The sequence below is a fragment of the Siphateles boraxobius genome, unplaced genomic scaffold (genome assembly GCF_051911475.1).
Source record: "Siphateles boraxobius isolate OS27281-9 unplaced genomic scaffold, OSU_SipBor_1 25, whole genome shotgun sequence".
Taxonomy (NCBI): domain Eukaryota; kingdom Metazoa; phylum Chordata; class Actinopteri; order Cypriniformes; family Leuciscidae; genus Siphateles; species Siphateles boraxobius.
Genome location: NW_027508866.1, coordinates 16,615,498 through 16,636,413, shown reverse-complemented (window position 1 = coordinate 16,636,413; position 20,916 = coordinate 16,615,498). Strand labels below are relative to the sequence as shown.

The 20,916-nt window shown below is 38.1% G+C and overlaps 2 protein-coding genes across 7 annotated transcripts in view; one reads left to right on the top strand and one right to left on the bottom strand.

Moving 5' to 3' along the window:
- Positions 1 to 6,891, bottom strand: part of LOC143750090 (putative flavin-containing monoamine oxidase A) — a 50,957-nt gene extending 44,066 nt beyond the window's left edge. The window contains 5 exon segments of the mRNA XM_077242944.1: positions 971 to 1,085; positions 2,330 to 2,510; positions 6,435 to 6,454; positions 6,456 to 6,523; positions 6,653 to 6,891. Of these exon segments, the coding sequence (XP_077099059.1) occupies positions 971 to 1,085; positions 2,330 to 2,510; positions 6,435 to 6,454; positions 6,456 to 6,523; positions 6,653 to 6,770 (502 nt within the window). The 5' untranslated portion in view covers positions 6,771 to 6,891.
- A 440-nt stretch (positions 6,892 to 7,331) lies between these two features.
- vsig8a (V-set and immunoglobulin domain containing 8a) lies at positions 7,332 to 20,817 on the top strand. 6 transcript variants are annotated; one of them, XM_077242963.1, is made up of 11 exons: positions 7,332 to 7,783; positions 7,855 to 8,219; positions 8,498 to 8,544; positions 10,568 to 10,670; positions 10,750 to 10,893; positions 12,362 to 12,531; positions 12,658 to 12,862; positions 14,334 to 14,486; positions 18,308 to 18,430; positions 18,518 to 18,656; positions 18,768 to 20,817. In XM_077242963.1, the coding sequence occupies exons 4-11, from the start codon at positions 10,643 to 10,645 to the stop codon at positions 18,931 to 18,933; spliced, it is 1,128 nt and encodes a 375-aa protein (XP_077099078.1). In that variant the 5' UTR covers positions 7,332 to 7,783; positions 7,855 to 8,219; positions 8,498 to 8,544; positions 10,568 to 10,642; the 3' UTR covers positions 18,934 to 20,817. The 6 variants fall into 6 exon arrangements, with proteins under 6 accessions (XP_077099078.1, XP_077099080.1, XP_077099076.1 ...); XM_077242961.1 differs by having other exon boundaries at positions 7,335 to 7,783; positions 7,855 to 8,215; positions 8,490 to 8,544; positions 10,551 to 10,670; positions 10,802 to 10,893; XM_077242962.1 differs by having other exon boundaries at positions 7,335 to 7,783; positions 10,551 to 10,670; positions 10,802 to 10,893.
- Positions 20,818 to 20,916: the final 99 nt, after the last annotated feature.

Sequence of the window (20,916 nt, the reverse complement as noted above, 5' to 3'; positions counted from 1 at the left end):
AAGTATCGACAAATATCAATGGGCTGTTTAGTACAATGCAATGAATTGACCCTTCGCTAAGCCCCGCCCTCCTTAGTTACTGTTGCAACGCCTGTCAAACTTTTGCATCTAGCACGTCTATTACAGTGTGTATGCACCGGTGTCAGACATTCCCAATGAGATAATTAGTAAGTTTTGGCGAACATGTGGAATATCTGAGGGAGCAAGACAAAAGGGACTGCAGTATGCATTCGAGGGATATATCCACGACATAATATGCAACCGATTAGAGAATAATTTAATAAAAATTTAAGCTAAAGCCTATAGTCGCAGCAGCCGCCGCCTCATACGCTGACCATTCAAATGGGAAACACACAAATTGATGAACAGCTATTTTCGTGCACAGCAGGGTAAGTGAAATGTGAAACTAATCTAATAAAATCAAACAGTTTATCCATAAATCTTGTGGAATAACAATAATACCGGGAGAGCCGCGATCGGATTGGGTTAAAGTTACTCAGTCAGGGGTAACTTAGTAGGCCGTTGATTAACAAAATGCTGAAATATATTTTAAAGTATGTAAGTGAGCCTCCGTCTTGTCTTTAAACCTCTTATTTTACGTTAAAACGTGCATTATGAACAAAGACCCGTTATTATTTCCAACTTCCAAGCAATAGGTGTTTTTGTTAATCCTGTCGAATTGTGAATGGGGTCTCCCACAGTGCTTGAGCCACGCACATCCTTTCTCACCTTGGCTTTTAGAATTTCGGGAAGGAAAAAAATTCCACTCCCCCGTCCAAACTTTTAGGATACCGGGTATCAGAATTGCACAATCCATACGCACAATGCTTCAGCATGTTTCCCTCGCACGAAAGCTTGCCAGACCTCCCGCGCATAGTTACGGTTGCTAAGACATGATTGGCCAGTGGCGGTTTTCAGGCATGGCTTAGCGAAGGGTCAATTGAACATGCAAGTAATCCACAATGCTCACGTGTGGTCCAGATATGTTTTTCCATGAAGGAGTAAAGTGTCATGCTGTCATAGAGCTCGGCATTAGGAGAACTCATCGGGTCTTCAACTGATATGGTCTTAGTGAGAGAGTCGATCTAGGAGATATACACATACACTTGAAAACCATGATACAGTGTTTTAGAGTGTCAGAACTGCTTTGCCAGAAACACTTTAAAATAAAAGTTGATGCTACTATTTGAGAATGAGAACTTAAGCCATAGATATTAGTATTGTAATTTGACAGTGTTTTAAGTACTTTACAGTACAATAGTGGTATTACAGTATAATTCTTGTTTTGTTTAATATATTTAATAATAATCACTACAAAAAATAATTATAATTATTATTTTTATTTTATATTATTTTAATGTGTGAATGTATCCTATGAAATCTTGAGCACAAAGATTTTTTTTTAATTGTTCACTTGTTTGAGTTTATTCTTTTAAAAGTAAACCCAAGGATGAACGCCCATATTATTCAAGTTTTCGCAAATTGTTCAGACCTAAAAAAAATTAAAGAAGAGTAAAAAGTAATTTGTCTGCCTTTTTAAAAAAAAAATGCCTATACACTCCCAAACAAAATCACTCCAAATATTCTACAACTATTCATTCTTTCCAGGGTTTTTCTGCATTGAAAAAATATTCCACCAAATATCCCACCAAAGATTTATTTGATCATTTAATGTGAAGATGGTTGCTGTTCTGCAGTACTGGTACCCGCTGATTGCTGGCTTTTTAAAACACTGACGTGATTTTTTGTGTTTGCGCTCTGTGAAGAGCACCAAAGGTTTCTACATCGTGTTTTTGCCGTGATGAGCTTTGTCGCCAATCACAGACATATCTGTTGAGTGCGTGAAAGCAATGACCAATCAGATGTGTTTAAGTTAGTCAGAATCCGCTCAACACTACTCAAAATGGTACTACTTTTTACATATACATTTACAGATTGTTAAATATAAAATAGTTCTAATCACTTTTTCCCCCATTTATCATGCAGCCCTAACAACAACACATTTATATCTTAATGGTTAGGCTTAAAACTAGCATGATGTCATTAGATTGGAGAAAGAAAAAAATCAACTCAGTACTCTTAGGAATAGCAGCTAAAAAGTTTTCATATATCCATACATGTGTGAGAAATCTAAAAGACTATTGTGTATGTTCATGGCTGAACGTATAAGGAAAACATGCATCTTACATTCCGTAAGGAACCAAAATCCATTCATCCATTAAGATATGAAATGATGGCTATTAGTCACATTCTACTACTCAATAAAAAAAAAAAGAAATATTCTATTGTAGATGCACTTTGTCAGATGAGATTGTGCTGTTTCTCCTACCCGCCACAGAACCTGGGTGAAATCCAGCAGGACTAGCGGGGAGTATGATGGGATGCTAGAAGAATAAGTTGAGATTTTGACATGCGGACCGCCCATGTGATGCACCTTCTTGCCCTCTGTGTATTGTGGAAAGACCTCCACGCCAAGCTCTCGAATAAGCTCCATGACATGGGTCTGCGAGCTACAAGAAATGAAAATCAAGTAAATTGCAAGTAACCTTATTTCTGCACACATTCAGACATCTAAAGCCGGAAACATGCTTCAAATCAGCTTTTGTGTAACTTGATGAAAGTCCCTGCTTGCCCTCGTCTTTCACAGCCCCAGGCAACAGCTGTTTATTGATCTCTGTGGATTCTGAGAGTAGCTCTGGGTATTTTTCTAATAGTTTGGGTAGTGGATTGCTGCAATAAATGCCTAGCTTGAAAACACACTTTTACTGCTTGTAGGCTTAAACAAGCATTTGTGACGTTCCAATAATCACACCTCCAAAACAAACTATAGGGAGACCGGGGCTAGTAGTCACAAGGGCTATATTTTAGTCAGTAACTATGAGGTTTTGAATCAAATGTCCAATTACACAAATGTGTGTTGTTTTAACCCTGTTCAATTAAAAATAAATTCTGTTCTTCACAATATGATAATGCTGTATATGCTGGGTAACAAGAAAACAACACAATACAACCACACTAAACATAGATTCCAGCAAGAGTAAACTTAAAATAAAGGTAGTCTCAGGACAATGGTATTTTTATTGAATGTCAGGTTGGGCAAGGCATCACATGTTTTAAATGTATATATTTTATTATTACAATATATAAATAAATAATACACAATATAAATAGATTGATTTTAGCCAGAAAAATTTCGCAATTTAGTGTCTCCAATTCCTCAAACCTGGATATCTTTGGATTGTGGGGGAAATCAAAGCCCCGGAAGAAACCAAAACCAAAGCGAGGAGACCATGCATGAGCAGATTTTTAGTGATTTATTTTGTGCTGTCTTGTTATTTGGTGCAACTAAGTATAGAAGCCCATTTCCGCCACATACGACATGCAAAGTCATAATTATGACATACAAAGTCATACTTGAAATAAAAGGTCAAAATTATGACACAAAAAGTCAAAATTGTAAGATAAATTTGAAATTATGACATGCTAAATCATAATTGTGAGATTAAAAGATTATGGCGTTTGTGCCATAATTTAAACTTTTTTAAAGTCTAATAAAAGTTCTGTTTTTTTTGCATGAAAAATTGTAATCAGTTTTTTTACTCACCCTCAAGTTGAGAAATGTTCTCGTCTGCTGAACACAAAAGAAGACATTTTGGAAGAATATGGGTAACCTTGATGGGCATTGGGCCCCATTGACTTAAATATTTTTTTTTCTTTCTCCATACTATCAAAGTCATTGGGACCCATCAACTTTTTGGTTACCGACATTCTTCAAAATATATTTTGTGTTCAGCAGAAGAAAGAAATTCATATAGGTTTGAAACAACTTAAGGATGAGTAAAGGATGATAGAACTATCACTTTAAAACATATTCATGAGAAGAAAATCATAATTATGACTTAAAAAGTCAGAATTGTGCCATACAAGTTTAGACTTTTTCATAATAGACTCATAGGGCCCTATGTTAACGATCTGAAACGCAAGTATCAAGCGCGAAGCGCAAGTAACTTTGTGGGCGGGTCTTGGGCGCTGTTGCAATTTTACCGGCGGGATAAATGACTCTTGCGAAAGACGTGGTGTGGTTTGGGCGTAACGTGAAATAAACCAATCAGAGCGTCATCCAACATACCCTTTAAGAGCAGAGGCCTGTACCATGATGGTAGTTGAACAAACTCAGGGTTACAGGATTAGTTTGGAGTTGACAAAACCAAAGCAATCCAACCAGGCTTTGTTGGTACCATGATGCTGATCATCAACTTTCTCTGTCAACTCAGGCTTTGATCCTGAGTTTAGGAGTTTAGGTGTGACATCAGTAGCGAACAGCCAATCACACGTTGAGAAAGAGTGAAACTGAGATTAATTTCTCGCGTGAGAATCAGCGAAATTCACTTATTAAATAAAAGTATTAAAATAGTAAGAATTTAAACAAATTTACACAGAAAGAAGAAAACAGCTGTCTATGAAAGAGGACAACTAAAAAAAAAAGTCTCGCTACTGTATATCAGTGCAAGTAAAAGTTGTGAAGTTATTTTATACAGCTGATAAAGGTATAGAGAGAATTGAACATTTAAGCTCACATGTAGTCATTTTATAGCTTCATCTATTGATGCTAAAGCGTATTTATATTACCTTTATATATTTATTCATTTAAACTGCGTAATAATAATTGATGAACTAAAATTGTACATGTGTGATTGATAAAGGGTATAATAATTACATAAATAATATCTAAATCATACAAATTTATTATTCTAAATAAGCATCACTAAAAACCAGATGATTTTGTCTTTAAAAATCATTTGCTATGTAGTGACCTTTAATTTGGAGTAGAAACAGGTGGAGTGACTTTATCGCATCAGACATGTGTCACTTTGCTCACAGCTGATTGGTCCAAGTTCAGTTTGCAACCTCTTACCTAACATGCCCCGGACCAGGTTAGCCGTGTAGCGTAAGTTACTATGGCGATGAAAACTGCTAAAAGCCAAACCACTTTCATGGTCCCTAAAACCCAGGGTTGACGCAAACTAAACTGAAACATAGCTGGCTAGCCACCTAAACCGGCTTCATGGTATAGGCCCCAGGTGCGCTTGTTGCATGGCGTATTGTTATTATTATGGCGGATTTACCAGGCGCGCGGCAGGAGATTTTTTATTTCCTGGTTCTTGACGGACAAACTAATATGTCTTGTAATGTGTAATGTGTCTTGCCACTATTGGGCAAACAGGTCTGATCCGTCATTACTACAATTAGCCTGAACAATTTGGGTAAATGTGTAAGCTAGATTTGGTAACACATTATTTCGATAGTTCACTTTAGACATTCTACTAACTATAAGTAACTTAGCAGCTACATGTCAACTAACTGTCATTAGAGTATTAGTAGACTGTCTGCTTAATATCTGCTAACACTTTATTTTGTTGGTCCCCAACAGACATTCAACTGACTATAAGTAACTTAGCAACTACAAGTCAACTTGTTCTCCTAACCCGAACCCTAACACCTAACCATAACCTAACAGTCTACTGACATTCTACTACACTCTACTAATACTCTAATGACAGTTAGTTGACATGTAGTTGAAAAGTTACTTATAGTTAGTAGAATGTCTAAAGTGACTATCGAAATAAAGTGTAACCCTAGATTTAGGCCTACATTTTTTTTACATCTTCATGGACACCACAATGATCTCCCTCATGTGTTCATATTTTTCCTTTTTATAATGTATGATTTGCAAAAATAAAAACTGCTGCATCTGTGTTGATGAGAGAATCAAAGTGTATGCGCGTTGTGCACCCGCTACATTATGACCAAGCATGCGCTTAAAATAGCATTATGAACAACTACGCGCCACTGACTTTAGACTAGGTTTTTCTGGTCAGTGGCGGAATTGTTTTCTGGAACTGCAAAATAGCACTAGGGAATGTTTGCGCCGAAACTTCTTTTGTCCTTCTTTCGTCCTTTTTGCGCCTACCCGCCCAGGGAGCGCAAGTTCATTCCCTAGTTTACCGACGTGCGTCTGTGGAGGGAAAAGCCCGCTTTGCGCGGGTGCAAAATAGGAATGATACATGAGTCAGTGTACAAAGTCATTTGCGCCGGGTGCAAGATAGGGCCCATAGACTTTTAATCTCGTAATTATGACTTAGTATGTCATAATTTCGAATTCATCTTAAAACTTTGAGGACTATGTCATAGTTTTGCCTTTTTGTCATAATTTCTCCTTTTCATCTCATAATAAGTATAATTTAGCATGTCATAATTTCGATTTTTTTTTTTTTGTCATGATTAGGTTTTTTTTTCTTATGTGGAGGAAATGAGTGTGAGCCTCACTTATCCTAACTCTCTCGGCAAATACGAGTTGTGTACTCTACTCAAAGTGTCATTTAAAAACCTTCTTGAAAAATGGAATCATCATCACCACTTAATCATAAGCTTACCTGGACACCCACTGCCCCCCCCATGTCCCACTGGTCAACGCCATTCGCGGCTGGCAGCTTTTCGCTTACAGTTCTTCCCCCGACACGGTCTGCAGCCAATAGAAAACAAGAAATGCTCATATGTGGCATAGCTGTGCATGTGGACTGCAGTCATATGCAAATATAGTTAATTAAAGAGAATATCTAAGATAAAGTATGTTTTCCTGCGAGCGACACACCTCTGGCCTCCAGAACCAACACGCTGAGTTGCGAGTTTCTCTTTTGCAGCCTTCGAGCCGCGCTGAGTCCTGACAGGCCCGCGCCGACGACAACTACGTCAAACTGATCTTCACTCATTCCTGCAACAGAAGCGGATTTATGAAATAGCTCGAGGGATTGTGTTGCATGGGCAAATATAACACCTCGATTACCCTGCAGAGAAACTGCAAAGACAAGAATGGTTAAAGTTCGACTTTATGATGCACACTTGTTGCAGACCGTGTTCGCACTTGGCACTTCGCCCTGATAAAGCGGACCACTGACTGCAGTGGGAGTGAGATATTCAGACCTCCCACTTGTTTAACTGATTATTCTCTCTATTTGGATTTCTGTGTTTATAAAACCTCCCAAAAAGTATTTGTAGCCTACTTCAGTCACATTTAAAAAATGAATTTTACATTAGAAAACAAAATATGGGATTTGCAAACAACTGAAATGTGTAAACAGAAAACAAACCAAACAAAACAATATCAACATGTACAGAATATCAAACCATTGTTTTGACCAACGGAAACTGTAAAGAACACTCTCAGATAAAAATGTGCACAAAAAATGTACCTTTATTGGGTAGCTACAGCAAAAAAAAAAAAAAAAAAAAAAAAAAATTCTGACATGTGAAAACATTGTATAAATGTGTAATATTTAAAAAACATGTAGCTTTATCATGTTGAATAATAATTTAAGCATCAGTTGATTTAGACATGAGACATGCAGAACATGTGTTCAAAAATGTAGATCTATAGTGTATAAAGTAGGATTTATCGTTTCATGGAAATGAAAGAAAAAGTTGTGATCAGGCCATGAAGCAAATGTTGTGATCTCATTCTCATGTGCTATTGTGAAACCATGTGCTCATATTTGACATAATTTTTAATATATATATTGCATGCTTTTTTAACTCAATGGATAGTCTGCTAACCTAGCCCAAATTATTAGATTTGGTTTAACTGAAAAAAAAAATTGTCTTGTTTATTTGTATTTCTTCGGGAAACATTTCATTTCCCACCTGTCTTTCTGAATTGCATAACTGCCATCTGTTGACTATCGCAGCCTCACATTTGAAGCTGGAGCAGCTGTTAAATGTCTTAAATGTAAGTAATCGTTCTCCGTTTCAATTATGTTGATGGTTCTCATTATATTCAAGCATGTGTATTTCTTAAAGATAAGGTTGCAGTGGCCTATGAAGATGTGTGGAGCCTCACTGTTTATTGTGAAAGAACCACCTTTAGATGGACTTCCACTGCATAGCTTGGTGAAAAGACATAGCAAGAAAAGATAAACTGTTTATTTTCGATAAAATAAAAAATGCCCTGCATACTGAATCGTTATAATAACTTATTATTGTGTCCTTTGTTTTTCTGAGTGGAGTAACCAGTTGTCACCTGAGACCAGTCTCCGTGGACCACATCACCATGGCAGCCCCTTCACTTGATACCAGAAGTGACTTGTTGTCTCACAGTGGAGCCATTCAGAAGGTGACGTGCATGAGGACTAAAGCACAGAGATGAACTGGCCCTCCATCTGTAAGTTTCTATAAATAATTTCTATAAATAATTCCATTTTATCTATGTTTTCATGGCCTATTTTCTGCGCAGATGAACATTCATGCAGAGGAACCAGTTATTCCAGTCGATCAGCGTAAAAGCAGCCAAAATGTTTCGTCTTGTGTTGTATAATACATGGTACAGGATAGATTTTGGTGAACAATGAGGTTACAGGCTCTCAAAACAGTGTAGGAGGAAGAATGGAGAGCATTACAAAAAGAAAAACAACAAAGATATGTTTTTTCTCTCTCAGCAGGGAAGAAGATAAGAAACCTTTTCACACTGTGAATGTCTTCGGGTCACAACAGGTGTGTATTTTTGACTTTTTGCTACAGTGTAATATTTTCCAGGTTGTTTGTCCTATTTTCTTCTATTTATATGCATTATAATTATAGACTACCATTTAATTGCTTTATAACAAGTGGGAATTACTCATTTTGGGATGAGTAATTTTGAGGCATGTTGTGGACATTCTCTAGTAAAGTGACTCTAAAATATTTTAATGCTTAAAATGTAATAAAATAGTAACTCTTTGCAATAAGGTTCCATTTGTTACATTAATTAACTGCATTAGTTTACATGAACAATAAAAAAAAATCTTAATCTTAGTTGATGTTAACTTCAACATATTCACTCTAAAAAAAATTCACCAGTAACTCATGACAACATATGTTTTTACATTACTTTAACTCATCAAAATAAGTTAAGCAATTTTCAACTTTATTTTATAAGTTATACAAGATTCGATTCATCTTTTTATGCCAGTTTAATGTTATTTAAGTTGAAATGACTTCAATCATCCTCGTTTTTGTTTGCTATATAAGTTGGTCCCTCACATTCATTCTCTTTTTCGGTCTACGTTGCTTTTAGCGTGTGTTGTCCTGCCTGTCTGTTTACCTTTCGTGTATTCTTCTTTAAATGACATGTTGGACCTTAATCTTCATCTTCATCTGCCTTCCTGCAACCACCCGTAACAGAAGGACGAACCATATCTAGATTACGCAGCGAAGTTTGCGACCATGGCTCATTTTTTGTCTTTCTCAGAGGAGATTTTCCATCTCGCCATCACCTGCCCTTTCGACAACGAGACCTTCAAGTCACTGTTCTGGATTGGGGCAAACTATCATCATCCAGTTGACCTACCACTACAGGTCTGAACTGGAAAGAAGCAATCATCCAGTGTCTGGAGAGCATCCTTCCCCGAACACAGCCAGACCCAGAGCCCTGGCCTCGGATCTCTTCTCTCCATCTCAAACTGTCGGGTCCGTCTTGGCGCCTCCCATCTTTGACTTCACCAGGTTCCCTCGTCCTGCCGGTTCCCTCGTCCTGCCGGCTCCCCCTTGGTCAGTCGTCACACCACTTCCACAACGGACTTGCAGGCTGTCCACTGCACTCCTTCCCTCCACCCCAACGGCTGCAGCGGGTTCCTCCTTCCCCTCGGCGTCGCCTGTGTCCTCCATCACACCAGCTCCACCTCGGCCCTCGGGTACTCTGGCTTTGCCTCAGACGTTCGTCGCCGCGGCATCGCCTTGGTCTCCAGAGCCAGCGATGTCGCTCTATTCCATCGGCTCTCTGTCTGCTCCTGTGGATCCATCGGCCACGTCTCCTGCGGTCGTCCCCCAGCTGTCGTTGACCACTACACCACCGTGGCTCCTCCCTCCCTCGACTCCGCCGTGGGCCGTCGGCACTGTGGAGCTCTGTGTCTGTGGTCTATTGCCATCATCGCCGCCAGGGGATCGTCGTCCTCACATTAATCCTCTGTCACCGTCTCCTGTCACCAATCCTTCTTGTCCACCTCCATCCCTCCCTCCCTCCCTCACCTCTGCTTCTACGGCCCGAGGTCGCACCTACTGGGAGGGGGCGTTCTGTCGCCATTATGTTCAGTTTAGTTTCTTTATGATGGACTTTTAGTTTGTTTTCATTCATGTGCTCCTTTGTTCAGTTTTCTCAGTCCTCATTATTAGTTAATTTGTGTCAGCTGTGTTCTATTAATCATCCTCATATGTTTTTGCTTTATAAGTTGGTCCCTCACATTCAATCCCATGTCTACGTTGCTTTTAGCATGTGTTGCCCTGCCTGTCTGTTTACCCTTCGTGTTATCTTTCATTTAATTATGTGTTGGAACTTAATCTTCATCTTCATCTCCCTTCCTGCAACCACTCGTGACAGAAACAAATGTCTTGTTTATTTTTTAGTTAATGTTAGTTAATCCATAAACTAATGTGTACTAATTGGACGTTATTGTAAAGTGTTACCAAAATAGCAAACTAAGACCGAACGAATTACTGGTGTAAAACATCGATCCTTTTTGCAGTCTCTTTTCATTTCTAGGCTTAAGCGTGTGTCTTAAAAACTTCACTCAGCTGAATGGGAGGAAGTGGCACAAAACAGGGTGTCCAAACATGAATGTACAAAACTGCTGCTGCAACACAAGGTACTGTATGTTAGAACTGAAAGTTCAAAATATGATACCCAGCAAGACATGCTCATTATCTTCCTCAAATCTCTTCCAGTCATGCTCCTCTCCTCTAGCTTTCACTCTCTTTTTACTTTCATCTCTCACAGATGTCTAAATTGGCCTTGTGTTAGACGAAGAAGTTTGTCCCCATTGTCCTCATTTGTGATATTGACTGTGCTCGCTGTGTTTCTCAAAGCAAGTAAGTTTCTTTGCAAAAACTTATTGTACTTTCAAACTTGATTTCCAGCACAATTTGTAGCTACTAGACCAGATAATATGGCATTCTCCTCACAACCCTGCTAAAGTTCTTCAATTAGGCCTGAAAGTTTTCCTTCATCCAAGTCATGGATGTATGATGGGATTTATTCACAAGCATCTGGACAAAATCCAGATATTAGTCATTTGGAGAGTTTCATTATATGAGCCCATATGAATAATTTATGAGGGAGCACCAGGATGGAACTTCAGTATGAAACCAGGATTTTTGGAATTACAGTCTAATTGAAAATAATCATCCTTTGACTTTAAATGACAAAGAAAAAAAGCCGAATGACCTAGAAAGAACAAAATAATTAAAAAGACTAGTTATTCTCATGACTTATTTCATTTTCAATTTGGTTTGAAGCTTTAATATATCAGTTCAAAGAAAAGTGTCTTTGTAGTTTGTTGACCAAATTCTTTATTTACAGTCTGAAAACATTTGTAATCAATTTGTAGCTCTAAAATGACAGACTTTGCATGTTCAGTCCATGGATTCTCTCTGAAATTAGAATAGTAGTTTTCAATTAATGTGTAATGTCATGTTCTACAACAATAATTACACAGTCATACCTAAAATATGAACTCTGGAACCATTGTGTGCTAAGTTGATTACAAGTAGCTAAATAAGGACTACAACTACCACAAAGATGTAAGGTTACCTTGTAGTCATTACTGTAGATAAATAGTTGTATAATCATATGTGACGTGAGGTGTGACTGTGACATGTAATATATGCCCATTTCTGTCACATAAGAAAAACAAAATCATTCTTTGGTCAGCTATCAAATAAAACATAAAAATATGAAATTATGAGATTACGAGATTCTAAGTTATAATTATGATATAAAAGTCAAATAAAATTTAACAATTAGATTATGTAATTATTATGACTTTTTATGCCATAATCCCAAAGTTTTTTTGCCATAATTCTGACTTTTTATATAATTGTTTTGACTTTTATCTCATAATTATGATTTTTTTCTGTCATAATTATGATTATATCTTAAGATTCTGACTTTTCATGATTAGGATTTTTATGTCATAATTATGACTCATATTTTTAACATATTTTTGTCATGATAACTTAATTATGGCTTAGTAGCTCATCATTTTGACCTTTTATGTCATAATAATGACGTTTTATCTCATAATTATGATTTACCAAAGGTAAATTTGGCAAATTCGGGTTCTCATAATAATAATATTTAACAAAGCATGAACATTTCTTGATGTAGTTAAACAGCCTTTTTTTACTCATAAATAATTAAAAAAATGGTTCTAAAGTCACATTCAAAATAAAGAGAAGCTGTTATCGATAAGCCTTCTAGGTTGGCATAGTCATTGACGTCATGACTAAACATCTCTTCAGAGAATTTTGCAAATAGATGCACATCAATCTTCTGCAGATGTATCAGTAGCGATGAAAGTGACCTCCAGTGGACCACAGACTATGCAAATGGCTCAAGGGGAACCTGTTACACTAGACTGCACCTACTCGTCAAGTCCAGCAGACATCGGCGAGCTTGACATTGAGTGGTCAGTTGTCAGTCCAGACACCACAAAAAAAGACCAGATGGTGCGTAAGGCTCTGCTTATATCAGTGAAATATAATCTGCTTTGACCAGACTCTTACTGATGATTTACGTATGTGTTGAAAAACAATTATCAACTTGAAGTGTTATTTAAATTTGTTGTCTTTTAGATCATATCATATACAGGTGGAAGGAGATATGCCCATGGTGACCCTGCTTTAATGAAAGGTGTGAACTTCACAGCTGTTGACCCTGCCCAGGGAGATGCATCTCTATCTATCATCTCGCTGATGGTCAGTCATGCTGGAACGTATCAGTGCAAAGTTAAAAAGGCACCTGGGGTGGACAGTCGGAAAATATCTCTGATTGTGTTGGGTAATGTCATGTATTTACAGTCTTTGAATACTACACAGAGCTTTTCTTTGAGGATTCTTTAAAGACGCCATCAAAAAGAAGTTGCTGCCATAATCTTTCCTTCTCTTTTGTGACGTATATCCGAGTGAAACGGCTTCTCGAGGAAGAAAAAATGTAGGGTGGGGCTTGATTTTGTCCATGTGGAATTGATTGGATGGTTGTAGTTTGCTATTGGTCGATCTCATATGATTGACAGGTTGTCTCGCCCTTGCGTCATTAAACACGTCATCAAAGAAGAGAAGAGATGTCATTGCAAGAGTGAAGGGAAGTTATTTTGATAAAAGATTATGAGAAAAAAGTCTATTTATGGGATTAGGGGTAATGAATAAAGCAATTTAATGCAACTTTGTCCATTATCCATAATCCCTATATTAAATTCACATTAAATTGTGAGTATCAAATATGATACATCAGGCATCTAAATATAATTTATTTGTACATCTTTCAATCATCAATTTATTGCATTGCATTTTATGCCTTTGCCCCCCACAATAAAAAAAATACAGAGATTTGATCATAAAACTAAGCATTTAAATATAATCTTATAACACATTATTGGGAGATACAGTATAGAGTGACAACTGATATTTATATGCATTTTATCTATAGTCTGCTGTACTGTTATAAATATTTCATTGATTTACATTACACACTATAATTCATGTGACGTTTTGGCCATAGAAATATCAGCATATGGATCGAATTGCATATTTATGCCCAGTCTGGGTCTCATAATAAAACAGATGTTTTTTTTCCTCCTTGAGTATGAACACCATATTCTCATTTCATAATCTAATGCATGAGCCATAAAAACCTGATGTAGGTCTATCAAATATAATACTCAACAAAAAAACAAATAGGCCTATGCAAACTTTTTCTTTTTTTTAGATTTTTTAAATATTTTGTCTAAATGCTCAATAAACTGTTCAATTACAAAGAATTTGATTTTTCATATGACATGATTAAGAATCCCAAACAGGGGTGCATTTTCCGAAGCCAAGTATGGTTCAAGTTCCATCGTTACAAACACAATTCAACAGTCCGACACAGCAACAAAGGGCTCAACCAATGGTGTGCGTTTGGGGGCGGAACTATCGGTTGGTTTGACCAATTAGAAGTGAGGAGAAGTGTGCAGGCAACCTGTTTGAAAATGTTTCTTGTAAAAGCAGAAATGGTATTTTTTTTATTTTATTTTTTTATTTTACCTCCAACAAAAGTTCCCAAGTTCTTCTGGTTTAAGACATTTTGTTGAAAATTGGATTTTGCTTGATTTTGAAAGGATTACTTTGAAGAGAAGTCTTTGAGGAAAATAGTCATGCACCATTTCTCAGCAGTGCTTTCGGCTCCCTACAGAACTGCACAATGAAATAATTCAAACAGTCTTGAATTTGTATGTGAGAATAACAGTGTTTTGACTCTCTCTGTGTGGTAGTGAGGCCGTCCGTGCCGAAGTGTTGGGTCGATGCTGGTGAAGCTGTGGGTGAGACAGCATATCTCCGCTGCAGATCGGATCAAGGCTCTGCTCCTCTGCTGTATTCATGGAGGAGAGAGAGCGGAGGTCCCATTCCTCCAGACGCCATTCAGAGTTAGTGCTACCTCTGGTGGTAATGTATTGCAATGAAATGCTGCTTTTCCATCCGTGATTCTGAACAGTTTTGACTCCTTAAAATTGTTCCATCACCATTACATCTTTTATTTTGATATATAAATTATGACTTTTGCAAAATATACAATTTAGTATATCATGGCTTATTTAACAATTTATTTGATTTATGCCCAATACACCCTTCAAAATAAAGGTTCTTTACTGGCATTGATGGTTCCATAAAGAACCTTTAACTTCCTTGGAACTTTTCCATTGCACAAAAAGGTTCTTTATAGTGGAAAAAGGTTTTTTATTTTTTAATTGATTGAAATGTTCTTTTAAAAAATGGTTATTTTAAGATTTCCATTACACGAGAGTAGATGTTAAAACTTCATGCTGATTTGTACTCGGCTTTCACCAAGATAAGCACCAACTAAGATGTAGCTTTACAGTAACCTATGCTTCTCCATCCATTTACGCTTCTTTCCAAATGGTGATGTGAATCTCCTTCTGCCTGGTGTTAATAGTATTTGCACACACAAAGGCTGCAACCACAGTGCAGTCCCCTCATGACAACCGCCTGGATTGAGCAGAGTAGGGGACATCTCTAGGGTCTTCAAGTGGGCACCTTCCGTCCTCAGTGTTTCGTCGACTAGTCCACGACACCTCAAGAGGGCTCGACAGTGACTCTGGCGTCCCAGAGCCACCCCCCTCCGTCCCCCACTCAACTCAGCCCAGCTTACTGACCTTTACATCCCTCCTGCTGCTGAGACTGCTTCTTTGATCTAATCACAACCTCTCCACAACCCGACCATACGCGCTAACCCGCTTGACAAAGGCTGTCGAGCCCCACTGCGGACATTAAAGCGGTCAGTGGCAACGGTTCCGTATGGCATACTACCGCAAAACACAATATCTGTCCAAACACCAATCCTCATTCACGCAAAATACACAGGAACGTAATAACTGTAATTACTATGCAAACTATACAAATAAACCAACAGACTCATCAAATGTTCAAGAATTTTTCGAAACCGTAGCATGGCGGCCTGTACACAGCCAGCCAGACTCTTTCCGTCTCAACCACAGCCAGTTGCTGCTCCTCTCTGCTGCTTCAGATAAGTTCTTTACTGTGCGACTCAACTCTTGGCCACTGAATCCGACGTCTCTGAGAAACCGGGTTGTGGAGTGTGCCACAAATCCTCGACAGCCCACTTCCACTGGATAAACCCGGACTCTCCAACCTCGCTGTTCTGCTTCAGTGGCCAGCTGAGCATACCGCAGTTTCTTCCTCTCTAATGCCTCATCTACAGCATCCTCCCATGGCACTGTTAACTATATCAGTTGAACAATGCGTGCTGATCCAGACCACAACACAATATCTGGTCGTAGGCTAGTGGTGGCAATCTCAGGTGGAAAAATAATCCGTTGATCAAGATCAGCCAGCATTTTCCAGTCCCTAGCAGCTTCCAGTTGTCCTGAGCGAGAATTGGTTTTAACACCTTTTCTTGGTGGTTGCTCGTCTGGGTGGAGGAATATTGTCTTCTGTGTGTAATGTTTTGCTAGAACAGGTGGCAACTTATTGGTCATGTTACGCTTGTCTTCCAATGCTAAAGCCAAACATCGGAGTACTTGGTCATGGCGCCAAGTAAACCGACCTTGGCTAAGAGCCACCTTACATCCTGTCAAAATGTGCCTTAATGTGGCAAGTGATGAACACAAAGGACAAGAGGGATCCTCTCCTACCCAGAGGTTTAGGTTCTGTGGTGATGGGAGAATAATTGACCTGATAAGGAAACTGATCCTACTCTCTTACATTGACCAAAGGTCTTGCCACCCCATCTTGCGTTGTTCCACACTCTCCCATCTCATCCACTCTCCCTGCTTGGCCTGGGAAATGGCCTTTATACATCTCATCCTCTCCTCCTGCTTTCGCACCTCGTTGACTACGAGCTTCCTCCTTTGAGCAGGGGCTGCCCTGTGCCATTTAGGAGAAGCTAAACTGAGCCCAAAACCCCCTCTACCATGCTGTACCTGCCCCATGATATCCCCAATTTGAAGGGCAGCCTTTGCCTCTTCCACAAATTTCTTTGCTGACCACTTTCTACCAGTTTTTAACACAGGTGCTGCCTCCCTTACACATTTGTCGAGTGACTCTACTAAGGTAATTTCCAGTCTGACCGTGGCACACTTAAACTCCTCAGTTAAAGCAGAGACGGGCAGCTGCAATATTCCTTTACTATAAAGTCCCACTCTGCTGAGGCAATGTGGAACTCCCAACTATTTCATGATATATGAACTTATTAAGGCTTCCAGCTTATCCACTGTTGTCAAAGAAACCTCGTACACAGTCAGTGGCCACAGCAACCTTGGCAGTAGACCAAACTCAAAGCACCAGAGTTTTAGTTTCCCTGGTAAAGCGCAGCTTTTTATGCTCTTCAACCCTTCCACTGCTTGTCGTCTAACTTCTCCCACTCGAACTGTGTCCTTTAGATCCCCATCGTACCATCTCCCAAAACTCTTCACTGGCTTCTCAGAAACTGTTGGTATTGCCTCACCATTAATGAAGAATATGTTATCTACCACCTTGCCTTTAATTATCGAGATGCTCCTTGATTTAGAGGGCTTAAATTGCATTCGTGCCCATTCAATGTTATCGGTTAACTTGCCCAATAACCGATTAGTGCAGGCTACTGTTGTAGGCATGGTTGTCATGTCATCCATGTATGCTCTGATTGGTGGTAGTCGCATCCCAGAAGCCAAGCGCTCTCCTCCTACTACCCATTTTGATGCCCTAATGATTACTTCCATTGCCATGGTAAAAGCCAGTGGAGAAATTGTGCATCCAGCCATTATTCCAACCTCTAAGCATTGCCATGTAGTGCTGAATTCTTGAGTTGAGAAACTAAATTGCAAATCTCCAAAATAGGCTTTCACTTAATTTGTTATCGACATCGGTACCCTGAAAACATCAAATGCTGCCCAAAGAAGCTCATGTGGCACTGCACCATATGCATAAGCCAAATCCAGGAATGTCACATGGAGCTCCTTCCTCTCCTTTTATAGCTGATTGAATTCGTTGCCAGATAACATTGTTGTGTTCTAAGCAACCTGAGAACCCTGGAAGGCCTGCTTTTTGAACTGTGTCAATGAAGCCATTCTTTAATAGGTAGGTTGACAATCTCTGAGCAATAATGCTGAAGAAAATCTTACCTTCGACGTTTAATAAGAACTGATCCCTAAAAGGTTATTTGGGAAGTCAAGAATGGTTCTTCTATTACATAGCTGTGGAAAAATACCCATTTTAAACCTTTATTTTTAAAAGTGTGCAGAAGTTTGTTTTTTTTTAAATGCAAAAGTGAAGTGATAAGACTTATATAATATATTCATTTCAAGCACTGTTAAAGTGTTTTAAGTAAATTAATTGGTAATAAAAGCAAATCAGATCTGAGAAAAATCTAACAGTTATCTTATTTAAAAATAAAATCCATATAGAGCATTAAAGAAATTTATTTAGAAAGTTTAATTGTCATTATCATTATTATTATGTTATATATATATATATATATATATATATATATATAGTGTGAGAGATTGCATTGTCTGTATACTGAGTAAAAAAATATTATTTACTTAATGTTTTTTAATAAATTTTCCAATTGATTCATCCCAAAATGGCTAGAGAGGGACGTTTTGTCAATTAATTTCTGTGGAGGATTTGGACCTATTTATACTAACATACAGGAGGGAACGTACCCCACAGATTTATTTTAAATAATGAGATTTGATGCATGTTTTTTTTTCTTCTCTCTATACATTAGACTCCCTCACAGGAGAACTACTAATCAGTAACCACTCCGTAAGCCACTCCGGTGTCTATTCCTGCGACGTTTCCAATTCTGTTGGGAAAGAGAGCTGTCGGCTTAACCTTCAAGCTGTGAAGGGTATGTAAAGCGCATGACACACTCCTGTGATTTGATGCAAACTGATTATTCATAATGGTCAGTCTTAATAATCATAATCTTTCACAGCTCCTAACAGAGCGGGGGTCATCACAGGCACCGTTGTTGGGTGTTTACTCCTCATCATGATCGCCCTGCTCATTATATGGCTTCTCGTCTTCAAATGTAACAGGAATCGACAGGAGAAAGAGTTCTCCAATGAGATTAGGTGATAAGAACCCTTCATTTTCCTCCATGAATCCCTCCATTTCCTTCAATCATGTGAAGTTTGATGATGATAACAAGACATTCTGGCTCTGTTTTCTTTCTGTCTTTAAAGAGAGGATGCTCCTGCGCCTGAGAGCCGTCCTACCAGCCGAATCTCCAGCTTCCGATCAGGTGTGGCCTACAGCCAGGTGGACCAAACCCAAACTGAGCATCCACCCTCTACTAACACCAGCTACAGCACTGCAAAGTATGACAGCAGATTTGGCTATGCTGTATGAGGAGTCATACTTATATTACACTGTAGATTGCCTTTGGTTTACAGTTAAAGGTACAATATGTAACTTTTTGCTTTGTAGTGGTTAAAAAACAAAAATGGACGCATTTTGCGGAAGATCATTGTTTTGGTTGTGCTTAGGGTGAAAATGACCTTTCACAATAGAAAATGCTTTACAATGAACTCTGTTAGAGAGCTACATATGGGAGTTTTTCTGTTCAATAAAATACCTTGCTCGCCTTTTGAGTAATAAAAACACCATCTCTGTGTCACTTTTACAACATTTCAAATCCATCAGTTCTCGCAATCTCTGAAAAGCCAATGTTGATTCTCATTTTATTATCAGCTCTGTCATGTTCTCTTTTTGCCGGCAGACTCTACTCTGTTTGGCGTTTTTTAAAAATGAGTGATTCCCTGGAGGTTCAAGATTTAGCGACTCCATGTCAAGCTTTCTCGCTAATAACAACAACGAACCTATGCCACTCCCACACCATTCACGCATCACTAGGGTGTTTCTCAAACGGAAAACTGCATCCTAGTGAGGCTTTGTCCTTCTTAGTTCAGTCCTTTTGAGGATTGTAGGCTAGAGTCAGGGTTGCCAGGTCTGCACAACAAAGCCTGCCTAATTGCTAATAAAAACTAGCTTAATTGCGTCCCTCTGGTAAAAAGCGCGTTCTGGGGGTAAAAATCATGATTCATCAAAAACTACCAGCGGCAAACAGTTTATAAGTAGCATAATTCCATAGAAAAACACTGGCTATAGAGTCCTCCTCAGCATTGAACGCTGGAATGAGACGGTTTAGTAAGTGCATGTGGCTGATGACGTGGCAGCCAAGATATGCAGCCTTACTAGGACACAGCCTTCAGATTGAGAAGCACCCAGAGTAGCAGGAGCAACTTTTCTCTATTTACGGATATGACAAGACAAGACAAAACACGTTTTGGAAGAAAGGTGAAGGATTGATTCATTTAAAGAAATTAAATAACCTGTCAAGCATGAAAGTATTATGCAATAATTTACAATATTTCTCCTTATATAGAACCTTTTTGGCATAAACTGTTCTTTAAAATTGAGTCAAGAATCCTAGGGTTCTATATAGAACCCCATTTGTTTCTGTCAAGATACAATACGGATCCAAAATGTTATGTCTTGTAATTGTGTAACATTCAATGTAAAAAGTTTAATATGAGAGAAGACATTATTCCTCAGATTAATGATCTCAAAACCAGATCTCATGTAAGACGATATTGGTAGAGCTCTTAAGGCCTAAATTCAATATTTTTGTGAGGCGTCCATTATTGCTTTTTTTTCGCTCTCTCTCTCTTTTTTTTGTTAAGATAATGTTGTTGTTTTTTAAATAAATGTTATGGTTTTATATGAGATTTGGATTTTGATGTTAATGACAATGAAATGCATTTGAATGATATTTTTTGTGTGTTTTTATTTTATTTTTACAAGAAGGATGACATGTCTTTGTTTTTGCCCATAAATATTAATGGCAGCACTTTATTTTACAGTCCTGTTCTCCATATACATACTATGTACTTACTATAGTAATAATTACAATAACTGTGTAATAACTAGCCTAGGTACCAACCCTGAACCTACCCCTTAACTTAACCTTAAATCATGTAGTAACCTTATATTACCCAGTACTTTCTTAGGTAAGTATACTGGTAGTACACGTAGGCTACTGTAAAATAAAGTGCAATCAAAATAATAGTTCTTCAGCCGTTTCTGTCAGTACTATGAAGATTTGCAAATGTCATTCTGAAAGGCTAACGTTATAAAAGTTTTAAACTGAACTCTAAGAATTTTAAACGATTACTTAAATTTGCATATAAAATGTATTGTATAAAATACAATAAAATTAAAATTAACATTGTATAACATGAAGATCAGTTTATTTGACACATAACAGAAATTAACATTTTTAAAAATCAAGCTTTTTGGTTAAGATATGATTGAAAGTCTATTTTTATGCTG

Bases quoted from the DNA above. Each gene is read 5' to 3' on its own strand.
- vsig8a (XM_077242961.1), top strand. From the start codon at position 8,525: ATGTCTTCGGGTCACAACAG. The intron at 12,532-12,657 runs GTGCGTAAGGCT...GTTGTCTTTTAG, and splicing joins CCACAAAAAAAGACCAGATG to ATCATATCATATACAGGTGG. The intron at 18,657-18,767 runs GTGATAAGAACC...CTGTCTTTAAAG, and splicing joins GAGTTCTCCAATGAGATTAG to AGAGGATGCTCCTGCGCCTG.